This window comes from Porcisia hertigi, chromosome 9 (assembly GCF_017918235.1).
Source record: "Porcisia hertigi strain C119 chromosome 9, whole genome shotgun sequence".
NCBI lineage: Eukaryota > Euglenozoa > Kinetoplastea > Trypanosomatida > Trypanosomatidae > Porcisia > Porcisia hertigi.
This window is the reverse complement of record NC_090568.1, coordinates 295001-313344: the sequence shown is the minus strand read 5'-3', so window position 1 is coordinate 313344 and position 18344 is coordinate 295001. Positions and strand designations below refer to the sequence as shown.

The following is an 18344-nucleotide window of genomic DNA, read 5'->3' as shown; positions in this document are numbered from 1 at the left end:
GGATAGCTCTACTTCTCTCACACTTGTTTCCTTCCTCGTTACCCTCTGTTTTGTCTGTCGGTATCCGTGCGCGTGTGTCTGTGTGTGTATTTTGTTTATTGGTGTGTACTACTTTACAGTGACACACACACACACGCGTGGACACCGACAATTAGGAGGGGGCGGATGTGAAGCAGTGGCGATGAGGCCAGGCGATGGGAGGGAAGAGCAAGTCTACCGTCTGGGGTGAAGCAAGAGATTAAAGCAGCGACAACAGACGGCAGCGCTGGGGATCGCTGATGTGTGCGCCGCCCCCTCCCCTTTGGTTTGGTACACAAGAGCTGGCTTTGTTGATGGTAGAAGAGACTTCTTTTTTTTTTCCTCAGAAAACAGACAACTTTTTTAAATAAAATGAAGGGGGTAGGATGATGCCTCGAAACGCTTATGAGCACGTCGAATACACAAGGTGAGTCGAAAGAAGGATAAACACACACAGACACACACACACACAGAAAAAGAGAGGCTGTCGTGCACGTATAGAGCCCTAAGAGTGAAAGGGGGAGGGAGGGGGGGGGGTAGCAAGTGAAGAGGAGTGAAGCAGTGCAGGACAGCAGAGGCACACCTAAGAGGATCAAACACCAAAAATGTTTCGTTGATTATTCGAAGCAGGCAGTGATACGTTGCACTCTGTAGTGTGTGTGTGTGTGTTTGTGCGTGCGTGCGTGCGCGCACTACACCAAGAGGGAGAGTGTTGTGGAAGGGAGAGGGAAAAATACAAAAAAAGACGGCGATGGAGTAACTCGCGGAATGGAGGAGCCGCTCACTTCGTTATCGAGACTCTCACAAAGATATGCCGGCGCCTTCACCGATCAAGAGGAGGACAGGAAAAGAGACGGAAGGGCGGAGGGGGGGGGGGCTGTACGCCGTGAAGAGTAACGGGGCAAGTGAAAATTGATGGGGTGAGGGTAGGCGATCTAAAATATTTCAGTGCCTGAAGAGTGAGGTGGAGGGGGGAGGGGGGGGAGGGGCAAAAAAAATGCGAGACACTATGGACGAGAGCGAAGGGGCATAAACGTGTGAACACAGAGGAGAGAAAAAGCAGAGAGGTGCGTAGAGAGTGAGTGTGGAGCATTGATGATGCGCGTGTGTTCCCCGATGTGTGTCAATAGAGGAGTTGGGGAATAGGGGGGGGAGAGAGAGAAAGGAGGGAGGGTTATTCCAGTACGTCAGTGAAGATGTAGGTCCGTGTGCAAACAACAGAAGGAGTGGTAGACATCGGAGTGCCTCGAAGCAATCGAAGGAGCGACGTTTTGCATGAGAGCATCACATCGTCTCCGGTGGTGTGGTGGCGAAGGTGGTGGTACTCTTCCCCCCCCCCCCACCCACCCACTAATGGATAAATCCTTATCGATCATCGCAACGGACGTTGGGAGTCACATCCGCCACGACTTTTAACGTGTTGAGTCCTTGAAGCGTTTGCAGCACACACCCACACACACACATGGGGATGCCTGCTTATCTGAGTTTCATTATATCCAAACAAATATAGCGTAATTCCCGTATATAAAGAATGTTCATGTGTATGTATGCATGTATGTATGTATGCATGTGTGTGTGTGTGTGTGTCTGCCTGTCTGTCTTTGAGCATGACATTGAGCAGCACCGCGATTGTGTGCGCAAAGCCTCACAAGGCATCCTTGTGCTATTCGAGAAAGGGAGTAGGCGAGGGAATCAAAGTCACCACACGACACTCAATGATTACAGCAACAGCCTGTAGAGAAGGAAAGCCACACGCACAGAGCGCTCAAAAGGATAGCCCGCCAATACCGCGCGCCCCTCCTCCCCCTTTTTTTCTGTTCGCAAGGCCCCCCCCCTCCCCCCGCTCCTCTAAACCCTTCACGACCTTCGCACCCTTTCCATCACCGAATCCGCAGGGAGGCTAGCTGGTCTCTCCACTCGCGCACCGCCACACGGCGCATCCGCACTGTCGTTGTCACCGTCCGTGCTGTAATCACTCTCCTCCCCACCTGATGATACGCATGGAGCGAAGGTAGCGAGTGACGGCTTACCACCGCCGCCACCACCACCCCTTTTTTGCCGCTGCAGACGGGATAACGTCAAGACCCGTGGGGCGCCGTGCAGAGGCAATGTTCGGTGCTGCCAGAACCGTAAAGCGTCCAGCAGCGTTCCCAGCTTCGTCACCTTGGTCCACTGCTCACGCAAGCTGTGCATGCCCCATCGCATTAGACGTGCTCGAAGAGAGGCAGGCGTCTCCACCTGCCGTGTCAGAGTCCAAGCAGGGAGATGAAAATCGCGCTGCCTTAGATGACTCGGCAACATCCATGCATAGGCGCCGAGCAACGGTCGCAGTGGGTCGGGGCTGTGACGAACAAACGTAACGTACAGCGTCACACGCTGCACCTCGAGTCGCTCAATGAACATGAACGAGGCGGATTTGACGCTTCTCGCAGCTCTGCGCGCAGATGCGGAGCGACAAATAAAACCACCAGCGCCATCGTCGTCCGCAGCGCCAGCGCTGCTGCTCCCCACGTCCACCACAGCGCGACTCCCGCCAGTGTCGACATTGGTGACCCCTACAAGGCCATCACCGGACCCACCGCGCCGCGCTGCACCCCAGCGATGGGGCACGGCAGCCGAAGTGGCACCGACTATCAGCTGCTGACGTTGCGTGTCGAGGCCTTCACTGGTGATGTCTCCAGGCAACAGCGATGGCTGCCCACTAGTAGAGCGCTTTCTATTCGCGCCTCGGGTGGTGGGAGCGACCAGCGACCCGGCCATCACTCCCGCCTCCCGCTGTTCCAGGCGCGTCCGCACTCCCTGCACGAGCTGCTGAAGGAAAAGAGTCTGTGAAAGAAAGCCCGCGGCGTTACCGCCCCTCTGCTGCTGCTGCTGTTGTGCTGGTGCGGCAACGGTGACGGTAGGAGCGGAAGCACGCGACGGGTTGGAAGGGCGTTGAGTGAGCCGAGTCCCTGTTACCAAGCAATGCTTGGCATTTCCTCTCTCGTTCGTCTGGTCCTTGTGCGCCTCATTGCCACCAGTGCGTGCTGGACGCCCAACATTTCTCGTCGTGGTGCTGCTCGCGTCGCTGTCACTGCCTGTATCGCAACCGCTGCTTCGCCGCAGAGAACCTGGTTGTCGCTCGCAACACCACGGGTCTCTCTCTTCGCTGCAAATGCTTTTGCTTGGGGACCGATGTTGAGGCGCCTCTCGAGCAGCAGAGATGAGTTGCTCTGAGTGCAGGACCTCTGCATGTGTGTCGCCGTCCATCAGGGCAACACTAGCTTTTCTTTGCCCCAGCTGCCGCGAGGTGGCGCGCGCGATGCGGTGGGCAATGGAATCTTCGCCAGGTACTACAACCATCAAAGTGCAGTCCGTATCCCCTCCTCCGGGAGAACGCCACCTTGACCGCCGTTGCTGCTGATGCTGGGACTGCTGCCAGAGCGAGGAGGCCGTCAGCACTAGCGGCGCCGTCGTGGTGCTCTGTGAGGCGGCCATCTGCTCTTGAAGGCCGAGAAGCACCCGCAGCCGACGCACCTCTTGAATCATGTCCACCAACCAAAAGTCGGTGAGCTCCACAACGAGGGGTGTTAGCACACAGCGCAGCTCTGTGTAGCGCATAACGCCATCGGCATACTTGATGAGGTTGTAGCTCAGCTCCAAGTCATTCTTCTTCTCCATGGAGAGAAGAAACGCATCACTGCGGCCCAGAGCGGTGCTGACAAGGCGATTACTAGCAGCGGTGATGGGCGCCAAGAGTGCTGTGTAGCCCCCGCTCCTGGTATCGTCGCGCTTTGAGCTGGCTGACGCTAAAACTCGGGGAGATGAGTCAGCGTCATGTGCCTGCAGTCTCCTGGTAGAGCCATCCGTGTGCTCGCTTACGTTTCGCCTCGCATGAGAGAGAAAAGGTGTCGATGAAGATGGCGCGGAGGTGCGGGAGAGCAGTGATGGGTCCGGCATCGAGACCGATGCACCGACCTCGCCGTGAGTGGCGTCTGCTGCGCTATGCAATGTAGTGGCGGCTGGGAGCCGAGGGCGCGCCCGGTACACAAACACAGTCCTCCGCCTCCCATCAACCCACTGCATTTGGTGCACTGCGAAGTAGAAGTTCTCGTTGTCCTCCGTGGCGAGGCGCTCCAGCTGTACCCCTTCCAGGATGATCGTAAAGAGAGCTGCATTCGCCACGTTGGACGGTGACGTGCCAGCCACAGCGGCCCTGGCAGTGGAGCCGCGATGACGCAGAAAACATCCGTGTGGCGAGACGTGTGCTTCACCGCCGCCTCGACCAATGCCCTCGGCGGGCGCTGTCGCTTCCCTGGATGCGTCGCCTTCAACGGCACCATCACCAGCGGCACCCATCACAAACGGCGCCGCAGAGTTTGCATCGGCCACCATGTATGCGCTCCTCTCCTGGATCCACGTGAGCTGCACCATCGTCATCCGTAGCGACAAAACTTGCGAGGTGCGCCACGAGTCAATGGCAGCGTAAACCGGAACTGGGAACTCCGTCACTAGAATTGTGACGCGAGTCTTCTCAGCGTTGGTGTAGCCGCGTACGTGAAACGGGAATTCTGCCGCTGCCCTGACCTTCCCGTGCAGCTCCGCTTGAAGTTTCACCTTTGATGGGTGGGGATGCAGCTGGCGGGCCTGCTCGACGGCCTCAGCGGCGGCCGCGGCCTCGGTGTTGACGTGGCGCGTGACCTTGCACTCACCGGCGCTGAAATCCACATCAAACCACCGGCCCTTGTAGCCGAGAATGTGGACGCGAATTGCGTGTTCCTCACGCACGTCCTCCCAGAGGAAAAAGCGATTCTGGCGAGGAGGAATGCGGTTCTGGCGGCGGCAGCCCTGCTGTCGCACCATCACGGTGTGGGACTCCGTGCGGTTCTGGAGGAGGATCTTCGTCTCTTGAATTGGCAACAGCAGTACCGCCAGCACATTGCTGGCGCTCTGCACCGACAAAGCAATATGGCCTGTAACAACGGCATCAGTTGCGTACATGTCGAACGGCTCCAGCCCTGTCGGATGCGGCGTAGGCGGCCGCTGTGCCAAGAAATCACCGCCATAACTCACAGCCATATGTTTTCCCGGCGCGCGCGGGGCAGCCCACAGGTTAAATGTCGCTTCACCCGGGTGGTCGATATCCATGCACGGGGTGGGCTGCGACTCGTAGTAGGTCGTCACGTCGCAGTGTTCGCTCTGGTATGCGCTGGTAATAGACGTAACGGTGGGCACGGTTCCCTCCAAGACTTCCTGCACCCGGAGTTGATTCCCCTCAATCGGGCCAATGGAACTCACGTGGTAGTCGCCAGGGTTCAGCTGCACCGCTGCAATGGAGGCGAGGGCGCTAACGGTGTCGTCCGCCTCAGCAGCGGAGACAGACATCGAGGCGGCATCGCTGCCGTTTGCTGTAGCGGTGGTGCTGGCATCCCGCATCGTAAGCGGCTGACGTCGCTGCTTCTCTGCCTGCCACATCGCTTTCTCCAGCCCAGGAAAGTGAAAATGAAGTCGCAGGCGCTTGGAAGTGTTGTTGTAGAAAACCCATCGCGGCGTGATTTGAATCACCATGGGCCGCCCCTCCTGCGCGTTGGGGAATAGAATAGAATAGTTGCAGCTTCGTGAGATGCCGAGTCGTGGTAAGGGGGAGACCAAGACACCACTGGAGGCAACGTCGATGGTCACGGCACTGGACCAGCCGCCGTCCATGCCAATCGCAAAGAAACACTGCGTGAAGTCAGTCAGTTGGCAGCCAATCAGAAAAGGCTCCCCCTGAGAAGGGATAATGCCGCTGGTGCTACTCTGCCCGGGGCAGAGGCGGCGCCGCACCACGCCGTGGCTCATGAGCAAAGGGTACTCGGTGAGGTTGTACACCCACAACGCCACCGACAGCACTACCGTCCGTGGCATCACACTCACTTGCACGTGGAAAGCCCGCCCGTGGCTGTCACGGAGTTGAAGCAGACGTGGGTGTCCATCAACGGCCTCACGCAGATGCGTGATCACCGGATCAAGGTCCGCCGTGAAGAAGGAGTCGCCAGTGCTCTGGGTGAACGATAACCCCAGGACAAGATTGCTGTCGTACGTGCATAAGTGTAGCGGAAGAGCATGCAGATGGGGGAGAGCATCATGGGCGCCAAGGGAGACAAGGCTTCGGTAAAAGCGCTTTCGATCCCGCCGTGCGTGACCAACTGGTGCCATCCAAGGTGTTATAAGCAAAGCCTCATCTGGGGTTTGCGGGCCAGCAAGCGGATCCTGCTGAAACACCACCACCCGCGCAGTGAGGCCCAGCTGGTTGAGAAGAGTGAGGCGAGGATAAAGAGAGAGGTGCTGCACCAGCCCGTCGGCAGAATACGTCTGCATAACGAAAAGTAAGAGCAACCGCTCATCGTGATCGTCACACACGTGGCTGCCGGTGGCACGGTGGTGCGAGAGACCCGCTGAGTCCTTCGCCGTCACCGCCCCTGGTACATCTGCGGGAGGGTCTGAAGCGCCACTTATTACATCAACGGGCCGACAAGAGAGAAAACGCCCGCCTTCGAGCTGCCCCAGCACGATCCGAGTCTCGAACCATCGCAGGGGGGTCGTAGCCTTGTTCGTCGCCTCCAATACGCTGCCCGGGTCCCTGGAACCGCCCACGGCGGTGCTCGGCTCTCCTGGAAACGGCGCGCACCGGGTCGAGGGGCAGCACACGCGCAGGACCACCTCTTTGTGCATAACCTCTTCATTCAGTGGGAGCTGCCAGCCTGGCGGCACTGTCGTTGACGTCGCAGGCAGGGACGAGGCCTCCGAAACCGAATTGTACGCGGGGAGCACATCGTGGGAAAACAACTGCAGTGTGCAGCCTGTTTTGTTTAGAAGCGAGCTGCGTGCCTGCAAGCGCACGACCAGTAGGTCCTCACCGCTGCCCCAGGTAGCCTGCTTCGAAGCTACTGGAGTTGTTGCCGCTAAGCCACGGGGCGGCGGCTTCGGACGCCGCTGGTGCGCTGCTGGTATAGCGCGGGTGGTGTTGTAGTTGTGCGACTGTCCCGTCCACCAGGTCGATGGCCGCGGATTTTGTGCTGTCGGTGGTGTCGGGACGTTTCCTCTGTGTCGCGAATCGAGCTGCGAGTGGCTTGAAGTGGGACTCAAGTGCGCCGGCAAAGAGGTCAAGAGCGGCAACCCTCCGTACTCACCAGGTGAGATGTCGCCGTGATCGCAATGATTCACACTGGTCCCGCCAGTGCTGCACTGCTGCTCCGTTTGTAAAACAGAGTCCTTTGGAGTGCGGTCACCCTGCGGTGTGCCATCCTCGGCAAGCGAGTCCACGTACGCGGAGGGTGCGCTGCAGGAAAGCGGCGCAGGCTTGTCTTCCGACAACGCGGTGAAGGACCCTCGACGAGCACATCTTCGGCGCTGCTGCTGATGGGGGTCAGCTGTCGAGCCATCGTCGTCGCCTCCCCTGTTGGAAACCACGATCGGGTAGCGGGACGTGTCCGCCGCCTCCTCTGTGTCTACGCAGGTCAGAACCAGCGAGTGGACGGGCGAATAGGAGCCACCTCCGCACCCCCTGCCGCCGTCGTAACCTGTGATCCCTGTCGCCATACTGATCGGGAATGGCGCTGCCATCCTAGGTAAGCTGGTTCGGGTATCAGTATCGTTGTAAAGGTAAGGTGTCGATGTCGTCTTTGGCGCAGGTGACGGTCCCGCAGTGGCTTCCTTTTCTCTGGGCACAGCCGTGTATATAGTCAAAGGCTGTGCCATGCCGTACTGCAGCGATGTGAACGCGAACCAATTCGTTGCGGTGGCTGAGGCACTGCCAATAGAGGGAAATACCGGAGCGTCGCGGGGGCCTCTCAGATGTTGTTGCTGCCGGTGCGATACCGGTGAGGATACATGTGTGGTCAGCCTGGATGCGCCACTGGTGGCCCTTGCTGCCAACGCTGTCTCGCCCTTGGCATTCAGCGCCCAGGCACCATTCACCTCATCCCACTCGACGCACTCGGTCGTGAAGAAGGTCAGCATGAGTGAATGAGCGCGGCGGTACGAGATGAAGATGTCGGTAGACGAGGATGGCAGCATCCGATAAAGCTCTTTGCACCGCCAGAGCATCGGGATCGTTGTTGCGGATTCGGTTCTCGATGAGGATGCCGCAGTCAGTACGCCAGACGCAGCCGCCGGCGGCACCTTTTCGACCCCCTCGGGCTGACAAATGCCTGCGAAGAGGGTGTGGCTGAAACTGTTCAGTAAGCGGTGTGTCGCCATGCTGGGGGAAATGGTCGAAGCCCTCGCAGGCAACTCCGCACCCGCCGTGGCGCGCAACCTTCGGGAGCCGCCTCGGTAAGACAGCGGCAGAGACCCAGTGAGTATGTCACTGGTGGTGGTGGTAGTGGGGAAGGGGACACCCGTAGGGGCACGGGTCCCCACAACGGCGGCGGCGGCGGCGGCGGCGGGGAAAGGCAATGCTGATGCGGTCACGAGTGTCGTTAGAGCAGTGTCATTACACGGCTCAGGAGCCCCCATCGCCACCGCATGCCGTCGTGGACGCGGCGAGCTCGTGTCTGAGAATGTCTCGACACTGGAACTGCGTTGGTGGCTACTGTTTCCACTCCTCTCATAACTCTTGGTGGCGCTGTCGCCTCCGGTATAAGGGCTCACAGAGGTTCTCCACACTGCAGTGCCGCCTCCCCCGTCCCCTTCCGATACCTCCTCTTCGCCTCGGCCGCCGTTGACATCAGAGGACAAAACCACGTCAGCGATGGGTGCCGGTGGCACCCCGGTGCTGGCCCCTCCACCTGCAGTAGCCGCCATGCTCAGACGTCGCGTCAGGCTCGTTGCCAGGGCGCTGAGCTGCTGATTCACGTAAAGCAGCTTCGCGACGATAAGATGCGAGCAATGCCAGTGAACCCCCTCCACCACCAGTGAGACGTGCTGGTTGCTGCTGTGGCGCGACACTGTCTGCGTGAGCGACAACGTCACGGCCGCGCTCGGCTCAAGCAGTACGTCCCAGCGACCACGCCCGTGAACCTGCACGCTGCCCCTCTGGCACTGAAGGAGGGAAGTGGAGGCGAGGGCCGAAGTAGAGGTTCGACGTACCACGACATCCTGCACACCCACCTGCAGGAGTGGGTGACGGTGGTCGCTTAAAATGACCTCAACGGAGGGGGTAAACACTGCCCAAGAAAACCCACGGGACTGCTGCTGCCGCAGGAGACGAAGACGCTGCCGTCTACGCTGCTGCTGCTGTTGCTGCCATCGAGCATCGAGAGGAGGAGGCATGGGGGGCATCGGTCCATCCCCCTCACCAATGCTAGAGCACGCATCCTCTTGCGCACCCCTCCCTTCTACAGGGATCCAGTCCAGAAGCCCCTCCGCCAAGCCAGCGCCAGGCTTAGCGGAGCCCTGCGGAGTGACGGAGTACGATGATTTTCTGTAGCCCCCGATGCTTGGTCCGGCCGACAACGCACTCCTCCGGCTGATGCCCTTTTCACCACCTGGTGCGGCTGCCGCCGTACTTTCAACCGCCCCGGAGGCAGCGTTGGGGCAGTTGACCTGAGCGTAGTCGCTTCGCGACGGTGGCACTACCCCCTCTGTTTGCTCCTCACTGCATCCGCTAGCGCCGTGGTTGAAACTCTGCTTCACCCTTTCCTCTTCTCCGCCTTCGCTGGTGTCGCCGGCATCGCCTTGGTCGTCGGGCAGCTCGCCGTCCTGTAGACCCTCCTCTTCGCCGTGCCGGCCGGTGTTGTTCGTGGCAACCGATGATGCTTTCCAAGCCAAGGTGGCCTCTACAATTCCCAGGAACTCCGTTTCTGCTTTGCCGTGGGTGAGGTGTTTGATGTGCATCTGAAGCGTCTGTAGCTCTCCAGCGTATGTGGACATGATCAACAGGTCTGCGCGGCCAAGGTCCACTTGCGTCGCCCCCAGCGAGACAGCGTGATGGCGCCTATTGTTGCTGCACACCTCCACGTTGACAGGCGCCAGCACCGTCGTGCGCGCCGTCGTCATGGCGGAGTCGTGGACGGGCTCTGAGAGTACCGTTAACCCGGTGCATCGCACCTCGTTGCGCAGCAGTCGCCCATCGCAGAGGCTCGTGCACGACTCAGCCGCTGTGCAAATGTGGAATTGACGGAACTCGTGTCGGGGCTCGAGGATGATTGAGATGTGCGGCAAGTGAAGGTGCAAATTGTAGTGCACAAGCTGCGATGGGTGCACGTCTACGTAAGGCGAAGGATTTTGTAGCGAGGGTGTGCCCACGGTTGCGCGGTTGCCTCTTTCTGCGGTTTCAATCACTGCTGATGGCTTCGAGGGGAACCCTGAGAAATCAAGCCCGGGTCTTTGGATCGAGGCAGCTAGTGCACCACTGTTGCCACCACCCACTGAGCTCTCCACCGCAGGCTCCGTGAAGCCCAGTCGCACCTGGGAACACTCCAAGTAGCTGCCCTCACCAATCGCCATGAAAGGCAGCAGCACCGTCTCCACGTCAACATTTGCCGTTGTCTCCACCAGTGACGTTCTCCATAGAGCGAGGGGAAGTCGCACACAGCCACTGCCGACAAACCGAACGGTGAGCCCTCCTTGCACCACCATCACAACCCGCTGCAGCCCTGCTGGGCGCAAAAGCAGTGACGAGTCGATCGTTATGTTGTTTCCGTTGAGGTGCACCGTCAGCAAATTTGTGTCTTGACTTGAGAAGACAAGAACGAGGCCATCGCGGGAGAGGGTGATGTCGTGCTCGAGGCCCCAGAAGGCCCCCCGAACCTCGTGCACACGTAAACCTTGACCAGGTTTCCATTGCAAGGGAGACAAAAGAGGTGCTGCTGCTCCTGCCGCCGCCTCAACACTTTCCTCCGCTGGCGCCGTGGAGGTGGGAAGCGTGGAAGCGCTGCGAGGCACATTCGCTACAGACTCTAGGAGATTCTCTTCCTCCTCTGCAGCGTCCAGCATGACATCAACTGGATGCTCGACAAGGCAGCTCAACCAGGCCCGCAATGCACTTGCGCTGAGGTCCACAGTCAACGTCTCTACCCGACATCTTACTTCGTTTTGCATCACCACTGACTGTCCCGGGACCCCATCGGCGTTGCAGCCCCGGGCATCGGTGCCTGTCGGCGCTACCATGGGGCATGTTGCCGGTGGTTTCAAACCAGCCCAGTGGGGGCTCTCAACGTGGCCTGTCGGCCCTGGGGACTGCGGCGGCGGCCTCGAGGGTGCGGATGCCGCGACGCTTGCTCTCACGCCCTGCCGCGACATCATTGACGATACGCTGACGCTGGCACCCTCGGACGCAGGCCCCACGCCTCGCACGACGTCCGCCGTCCACGCAGCACCCTGAAGGTCTCGTGCCACCGTCTTTGCAGCCTCTGCAGCCGACGGGTATGTGACAGAGGTAGACGGCACATACACCTCTGCATGCGCCATCGAAAAAAGAGGTCGGCGAGAGCTTTTCACAGAGGTGCAAACACAGGTCTCCAACTGAACAGACCGCGCGTCGTTGAAGCCGGAGACAATGAGGCCAGTGAGCCTCACACACAAGGCGTCTACGCACGCTTCCTCAAGCATTGCAGTGGGGGCAAGGCGCCGCTGCTCCGCAGATGTTGACAACGCGGGCAGCTGGCCCAAGTGAAAGCGAGTACGGTTGCCCAAAGAGGGGCTGATGCCTCTGCTATTCGTGAGGTCCTGCTTACCACCTGAAGAGAGTATTCGCAGAGGGGGGACTGCAACGGCGAGGAACGTAATGAGGCAGCACCTTCTGGCTGTGGTAACCGACGCGGGGCTTTCGGCTCCTGCGCGACGCGCGGCGGCGTGCACGACCGCATAGCGCTGCCAGAAATGACGCGCCTCGGAAGCCGCAGTGGCGGTGGTCTCCACATCGCGGTAGTGGACGAGCCTCATACACACCTCTGCCACAGCCATGCGCATCTGTAAACGGGGCTTCATGGTAGCCTGTGGGGCGACTCTCGGTACGACAGTCGCGAACTGCGCAGAAGAGCGGAGGCTCTCGGGATGCTCAGCGAGAACCTCCTCGGGCATCGTGGCCGGTGATGGCAATTTCGCACGGCTGTCATGAACACCTCTCATTCGGAGTTCAACAGGGGGGCCGCTTCCGGGCAGCGTTGGCAGCAGCGGCATATCATTCACGGTGGGAAGCGTGCTGGGAGGGATGAAGCCAACTGGCATGATACGCTGCTCTCCTTTCGTAATTTCCCTGGTGTCCCCAAGAAACGGATCGCGAGCACGTTTGGTTTCCTTTCGAGCTGAGATGTCTCCACTCATCTGCTGCTGCTGCGGCGGCGGCTGCTGCTGGAGTTGCCATGAGGTGAGAGGCGATTTCTCTACCCACACGCGCGGATGAAAGGTGCCGTCGTAACGGTATGTATACACCGTCTCCACCCGCACCGCCTGCGCTCTTTCCAACGAAGACGCATGCCTGTCCAGGCTGACGCCAAAACCTCTGCCGGGAGAGCTATGGTTGGAGCTCAGGCCACTTCGGCTGCAAATCATTGGTGAGAGAGGTGAGGCAGCGGAGAGGCTGGACGTAGCGAGACCGTGTCGCGCTGCCGTTGAAAGCTCCACCACGCGGTGCGTGAGGTAGTATTGATGGAACCTCGAAAGGCTCTGTGAGGCAGGAGGGTTTGACATCGCCATCGCTCTCGCATCCCCTGCTGCTGTCACTGCACCTGTCCCATGCGTATGATACAACAGCCTCTCACGCAGCACAGCGTAGACGGTGGTGTTGAACACAACGTGAACGGGAGTCACCTCGAAGACAGGAGTCGGCAACGCCTCCGTACCACGCTCGGGAGACAAGGTAGTACTGGGTGCCGCTGTAGCTGAGAGACTGCTTTTGCTGTCGCTGGTGGTCGATGGCATCGTATAGGTTGATGCGATTGGGTGCAACTCTGAGAGGTGCGTGAATTCACCAATAGTGTCGTTATCACCAGCCATCGAAAAATTCATCGCCGGTTCTTCGCCTGCCGCTACACATTCGTCCTCTTTTCGATCCAGAGCCAGATGGGTTCCCAACACAGCAGTAGCGGCAGTTCCCGTGTCACCCGCGGTATCTCCGGCCCCTTCGTCCACTACCAGCGCGGTCTCATCGATGTGCGTACGCACTTGAAGTGGAAAAAGTAGAAGCGGCATGCAAGCCGTTACCAGCGGCACGTTGGAGTTCTGCTCACTCGTGGACAATCCCTCGATCGATATGACCTCCTCGCTGACAGGACTGTCGGCGGCGTTGGTGTACGCTGCGGTAGTCCACCAAACATATGCCTCTACTGCCTCCACCTCCACGAGAAGCGGGGTTAGCTCTGGAAGAAGAAAGCATCGTGGAAAGTGTGCAGTTGTGCTGCCATCGTTGTGGGTGAGCTGATCCGCTGAGGGGTACCGGTAAGCACCATAATCGTTGAATCGCGCATTCTCGAGGGCCACCGTGACGCCTGCCCGGAGACCTCGCTGGAGTTTACTCGCCCACTCAAAGGTGAGGCAACCTTTATACATGTGAATAGCCAAAGGCGGGGAAAGGAAGGCCATCAGCTGTGCCTGCGCATCGACGTCAGTGCCGCTGCTGGCAAATGTAGTACTGCAGCACGCGTAACGCAACCGCTGGCGCTGACTCTCGTGCAGGATCACAGCATTGAGCAAAGTAGTCTGTACGCCTCGAGCCGCAACAACTGCGCTCACGGCGGCAAGCGTGGCACACTGTTGCAGCTGCACGATGGTGGAGTCAGATAGTTTCCCTACAACACCGGGTAGCACCACTCGCCGGCGCACCTCGACCGCTGTTGGGCCTGTGGAGTACGACTCCAACAGTATCGCAGGCACAGTACCCACCTCCCCCGTGCCGCCACTGCTGCAGAAAGAAACAACAGCGTAACCGCTGTCGCGCAATGTCGCCAGCCGCTGCACCGACGTCGCCACCCCCGCCTTGGAAGCGCACTGCAGCTCTTCGTGAACTAACACATCGAGCTTCGGTATACGCAGTGCGCGGTAGCCGGGTGAGGCTACAAACTCTACACCATTCCACAGCACTGCCGCCACCCCTGCGAATGGCACATGGACAACAATCGGAGCGGTGTGCACGCTCATGATGAGGCGGCGCAGGCTCTGCGCTGTTGCCTTGGAGGTGCTGCCTTGACCACCGCCACCGTTGTCCTCCCCCTCTGACACGAACGCCGGTGATGCAGCAGCGCTTGGGTTCGAAGTGGTGAGCGGGACAGTGTTTGTGGGATTGAAAAATGTAAAGAAAGTCAACCACGAGGCCACCTCAGCCGGCGAGCCAAGGCGAACACACAAAGGTCCCGGTAACGCGCCGCTGCCAGTCATCGCGTCAGGCGTTAATGAAACTCGAAGAGACTCGTCAGAGTTGCCTGGCCAAAACGGCGGTCGACTGTCCATCGTGTACACGACGTGCACTTGGATGAGAGAGGAGGCGGTCAGCTGCGATGGATCACTCTGTGATGCTGCGAAGGGCTCCTTGCCTGGAAAGGCAGCTTGTGTTGCCCCAGACGATTGTCCAGCGCACGTTCTGTGGCTCTTCTGCTGTGCGGCGCTGCCGCTGCTCTGAGTGCAGCTGAAGTGCGCTATGCCCTCCCCGTCAGCAGCGGCGTTGGTCAGGTGCTCGAGCAGAACGCAAGATGCGCCTGCATCAGCTGCACGTGCAGAGTGCTGTTGAGACATGCTCGGGGGCGGTGCTGGGGCCTCGTCCATCGCAGGTGAGAAGGTGTGCAACGCGGCCGCGACCCGTGGCATTGCCAGCAACCCTCGTACAGTCACCTCGAAACACTCATCTCGGTTAAGCATGACCACTTTGCCGCGCGGCACCTCAGCGTGCAGATACAGCGGCGCCACACTACCCTCGCCCCATGGATAGTACAGCTCTGAGTCAGTGACTTCGACGCAAAGCCGCATATCGGATGGGAAAACCGGCGTCGAGTACGTGGCACACGGGGCGAGCGTGGGCATCGACTCAGCAGTGCCTCTCACCTCACCCCCTGGGGCGCGCGAAATGCGGGCAAAGGCGGCACTGCCCACCGCCTCCACAGAAGCCGAGACAGGTGACCGTGGCGCTAGCATAGCATCAGGGCGGCTAAGGCGAGAGGAAAAGTGGATGCGCGAGCCGATGTTGCGCAAGCGACACAGCGGCAGTGACGGTGTGCTGAAGTGCGACCAGGCAGCCAGTAGGGTCGGAATGTGCGTAACGAAGGCCACGTTGGAGAGATTCATGGTAAAGTTGAGCTTGCGGTACGGAAAAACGGGCAAGTCTGCGACGCTTGGCGCACTCAGATGAAGATCCAGCTCAGCTCGCATGCTGCCTCGCGATACGAGAAGGGGGATGTGCGCCGGTGTACCGATAAGGTAGGCATTCAGACCTTCCTGGAACACAATATTGATATCCAGGCGCTTGTCACCGTACCGGTGAAAAGAGGCGCGCAGGCACTCCTCGCCGAGAAACTCCACGGTGAGCGGTGGCGGTGGTGGTGGCCGATCCATACCACGGCCGCAAACATTAGCGCTGCCCGCCGACCCCGTAGCAGCAGCGCCTGCAGTATCGGCGCATCCAGGCAGTAAGGCCAACTCGCCCCCATTACTTTCCAAAAGCAGCAACATGTGGCTACCTGTAAAGAAGCCAGCGATAGAAGGAATCGTGTATTTGTCGCGCTCGCTCAGATAGACGTGGTGGTCCTCATCCTTGAAAAGCACCACCATGACAGTGTCGTAAAGAGACTCCAGACTGGATATTAGATCGTCGCCCAGGCAGAGGGTCACGTGATTCAAACTGCACCTGAAGGCGATACCATCGTCCTCGATGCCTCCGGCAAACGGCGAATGGGCCAAAAAGGCATTTGCCCATAAGTCAATATCGATGAAAGGATCTTGAGGCCGCGGTGGAACGCTGTGGCACCACCCCTCTGTTGTGCAGCCGGCAGCGCTGAGGTGGATGTGCCATCCATCTCCGACAGTGGCCCCAATGGAAAACCCCTCTAGCGCTAACACCCCGTATTCAATAAATTCAAACCGAAGAGCCAAACTCACCAGAAACCTTTCGTTCTTCGATATCAAATTTTGCCCTGCAATGACGGAGCGCCTCGTCTGTACATCGGCAACAGAACTTTTTGCGCGACTACTCCACCGCTGCGTTATGGATCTCAGGAGCAGCATCACGGACTCGAATCCCTCAACGTTGGCGGATATGTTTGCGCTGCTAGTCGCTACCTCAATACGAATATCGTCACTGCTCACGACAGAGGTCACAGCAATCGAACACAGGTACACGAGGGTAGCACCATTAGCAACGACGCTGATTTCTTGAACCTCACCTACAATTGGACTCCTCGGTGAGAGAGCTAGCTGAGTGTGCTGCGCGCGCAAGCAAACCCTCCCGGCTTTCCCCGTGATGGACTTGACAGCAATGTCAAATGTTAGCCACTGCTGCTCTTCCTCTATAACCTCCAGACGGTCAGCACTGCTTCCCACCAGGGTCGCAGTGTGCAAGAAATCCGATGGGCATTCATACACGAATGCTTTCGCTGCAAGAACGCACGAGGTTATACTCAGGTCCAGGAGCTCTTGAAGAGACGGATCAAGGCAGGCCACGATTTCTTCAATGACGAATTCGCCACTGGCTGGCGAATGCCCCAGTTTTGAAGCTGTAAGCAACATACCGGCAGGGCTGCCACCCACGATAGTGAGAAGAGGATTATCCTGATCCTTCTCCACGAAGACAGTAGCGGATGCGATAGAGAGTTGCACGCATAGCTGGTCTTTCTGCAAAGTGCCACACACGTACATCTGTTTGGCGACACCTCTCAGATTGTGGGGGAAAGCAACAGCAAGCTGTGCGCACTCAATAGTGAGCTTTATCTCTATTGGCAGCGCTGCTAAGCAGGTAGGCTCCACAGATGGCTTTGTAAGTAGTTTTCGTTCGCACTCGTATCGATACTGCAAGTATTGTGTGTACGCATTCCCTTGCGGTGGCCTTCTCGTGCGCTGGAACTGTGCCAGACACTCTCTTGCCGAATTCCAGCATGCCATGACATCGTGCACGGAGGCACGCGCCAGCTGATCCTCGTCCAAACTCTGTCCTTCACTCTCCGGTATCCACGGTGCTTGCAGAAGCTGCAAACAAAAACTAAAAAAACTTGCGAAAAAGAGTTTCCGCTGCTGATATGCCACCCAGTCGAAGTGTTTGCGATCCCGCTGCTCTTTCTGATAGGTGAGTATTTTGCAAATTGCGTAAGACCACCACATTGACGTGTTGACCGGATCAGCAGGTTGAATGCGACGAGCAGGTCGCCTGTCCCAAGAGAGTACGCGATATGGCGCCTGTCTCACACTGTTGATGAGAATACCGATAGCCTTGATACACGGCTCGTTCAGTTGAAGGGTTATTTTCGTGGTCCTGAGACCCGCACACACGTACGGTTTCGTCTGCACAGTAGACCACTGGTTTTTCCAAGAAATAGTGAGAGCACCTGCAGAAGAAATTAGAAACTCTTCACTATTACTGAACGACTCAACACTTTCACAACCCTGAGATTGGGATGACAAACACTGAGACGACGCCCCATCTTGGCTGGAGGAATACAGAAGTCGCACTGAGATGCCTTCGTACGAGACGAGACGGTAGAGTGATTCATTTGCAACGTTGTCCACAGGCCGGATGAAAATTGGATTGTAATACAAATCGGTAGCCTCACACGTAAGCCTATCAAGTTGCACATGCACTCCGGCCGTTTGCCCTTCCCAAGAGCCAGACCTATCCTCTAATTCAAAAGAAAAATTCTCCAGGTGCAAAACTGTATTTTTCAGAATAGTCTGCTGGAGTCGATGAAGAAACCCCTTTCGAGTATCTGCTTCGGCTTTCTCCTCTTTTTCCGCGAGGACACCTTGCACAGCAATAATGAACTCCTCTTTTGACCTAAAGAACTCGGTCACAGCGTCACGGCGCTTGTATTTAGGTTCCAATCTTATTGTCACCCCTCGAAGAACCACCTCACACCTCTTACTGTAAAGGGAATACCATGGAATCCTGACCCTGAGGCTCTCTATTGTACCGCTTTCAAGTTGTAGATTCTCCAAGAAGGAAAATAATTCAGGCAATAATTCAAGCCCCTTCAGTTCAATAGAACCTTTGAGGAGACTGACATTGACAGAATCTCTGTTGAGGCCTTTGATAAACTTACCTAGGTATGTGGATAGAACGGAAGCTATGTAATTCGCGAACACCATTCCTCATTCTTCAGTTGTGATTCGTTTTTTGATTTACAAATCCTACTGGTTGGAAAGCAGAAGAAGACGTTTTCGCTTTCTTCTCGATCGAAAAAAAGCTCACCATTCAGGTTGGTGTCCTGCTGCTGCCCTCAGTGGAAGGC

The 18344-nt window shown here is 58.0% G+C and overlaps 1 protein-coding gene across 1 annotated transcript; it reads right to left on the bottom strand.

Annotated features, from left to right (window-relative positions):
* Positions 1-1875: 1875 nt before the first annotated feature.
* On the bottom strand, positions 1876-16761 carry JKF63_06873 (uncharacterized protein; the record flags this gene model as incomplete). Its single annotated transcript, XM_067902821.1, has 1 exon — positions 1876-16761. The coding sequence occupies one exon, from the start codon at positions 16759-16761 to the stop codon at positions 1876-1878; it is 14886 nt and encodes a 4961-aa protein (XP_067759180.1).
* Between the last annotated feature and the right edge of the window lie 1583 nt (positions 16762-18344).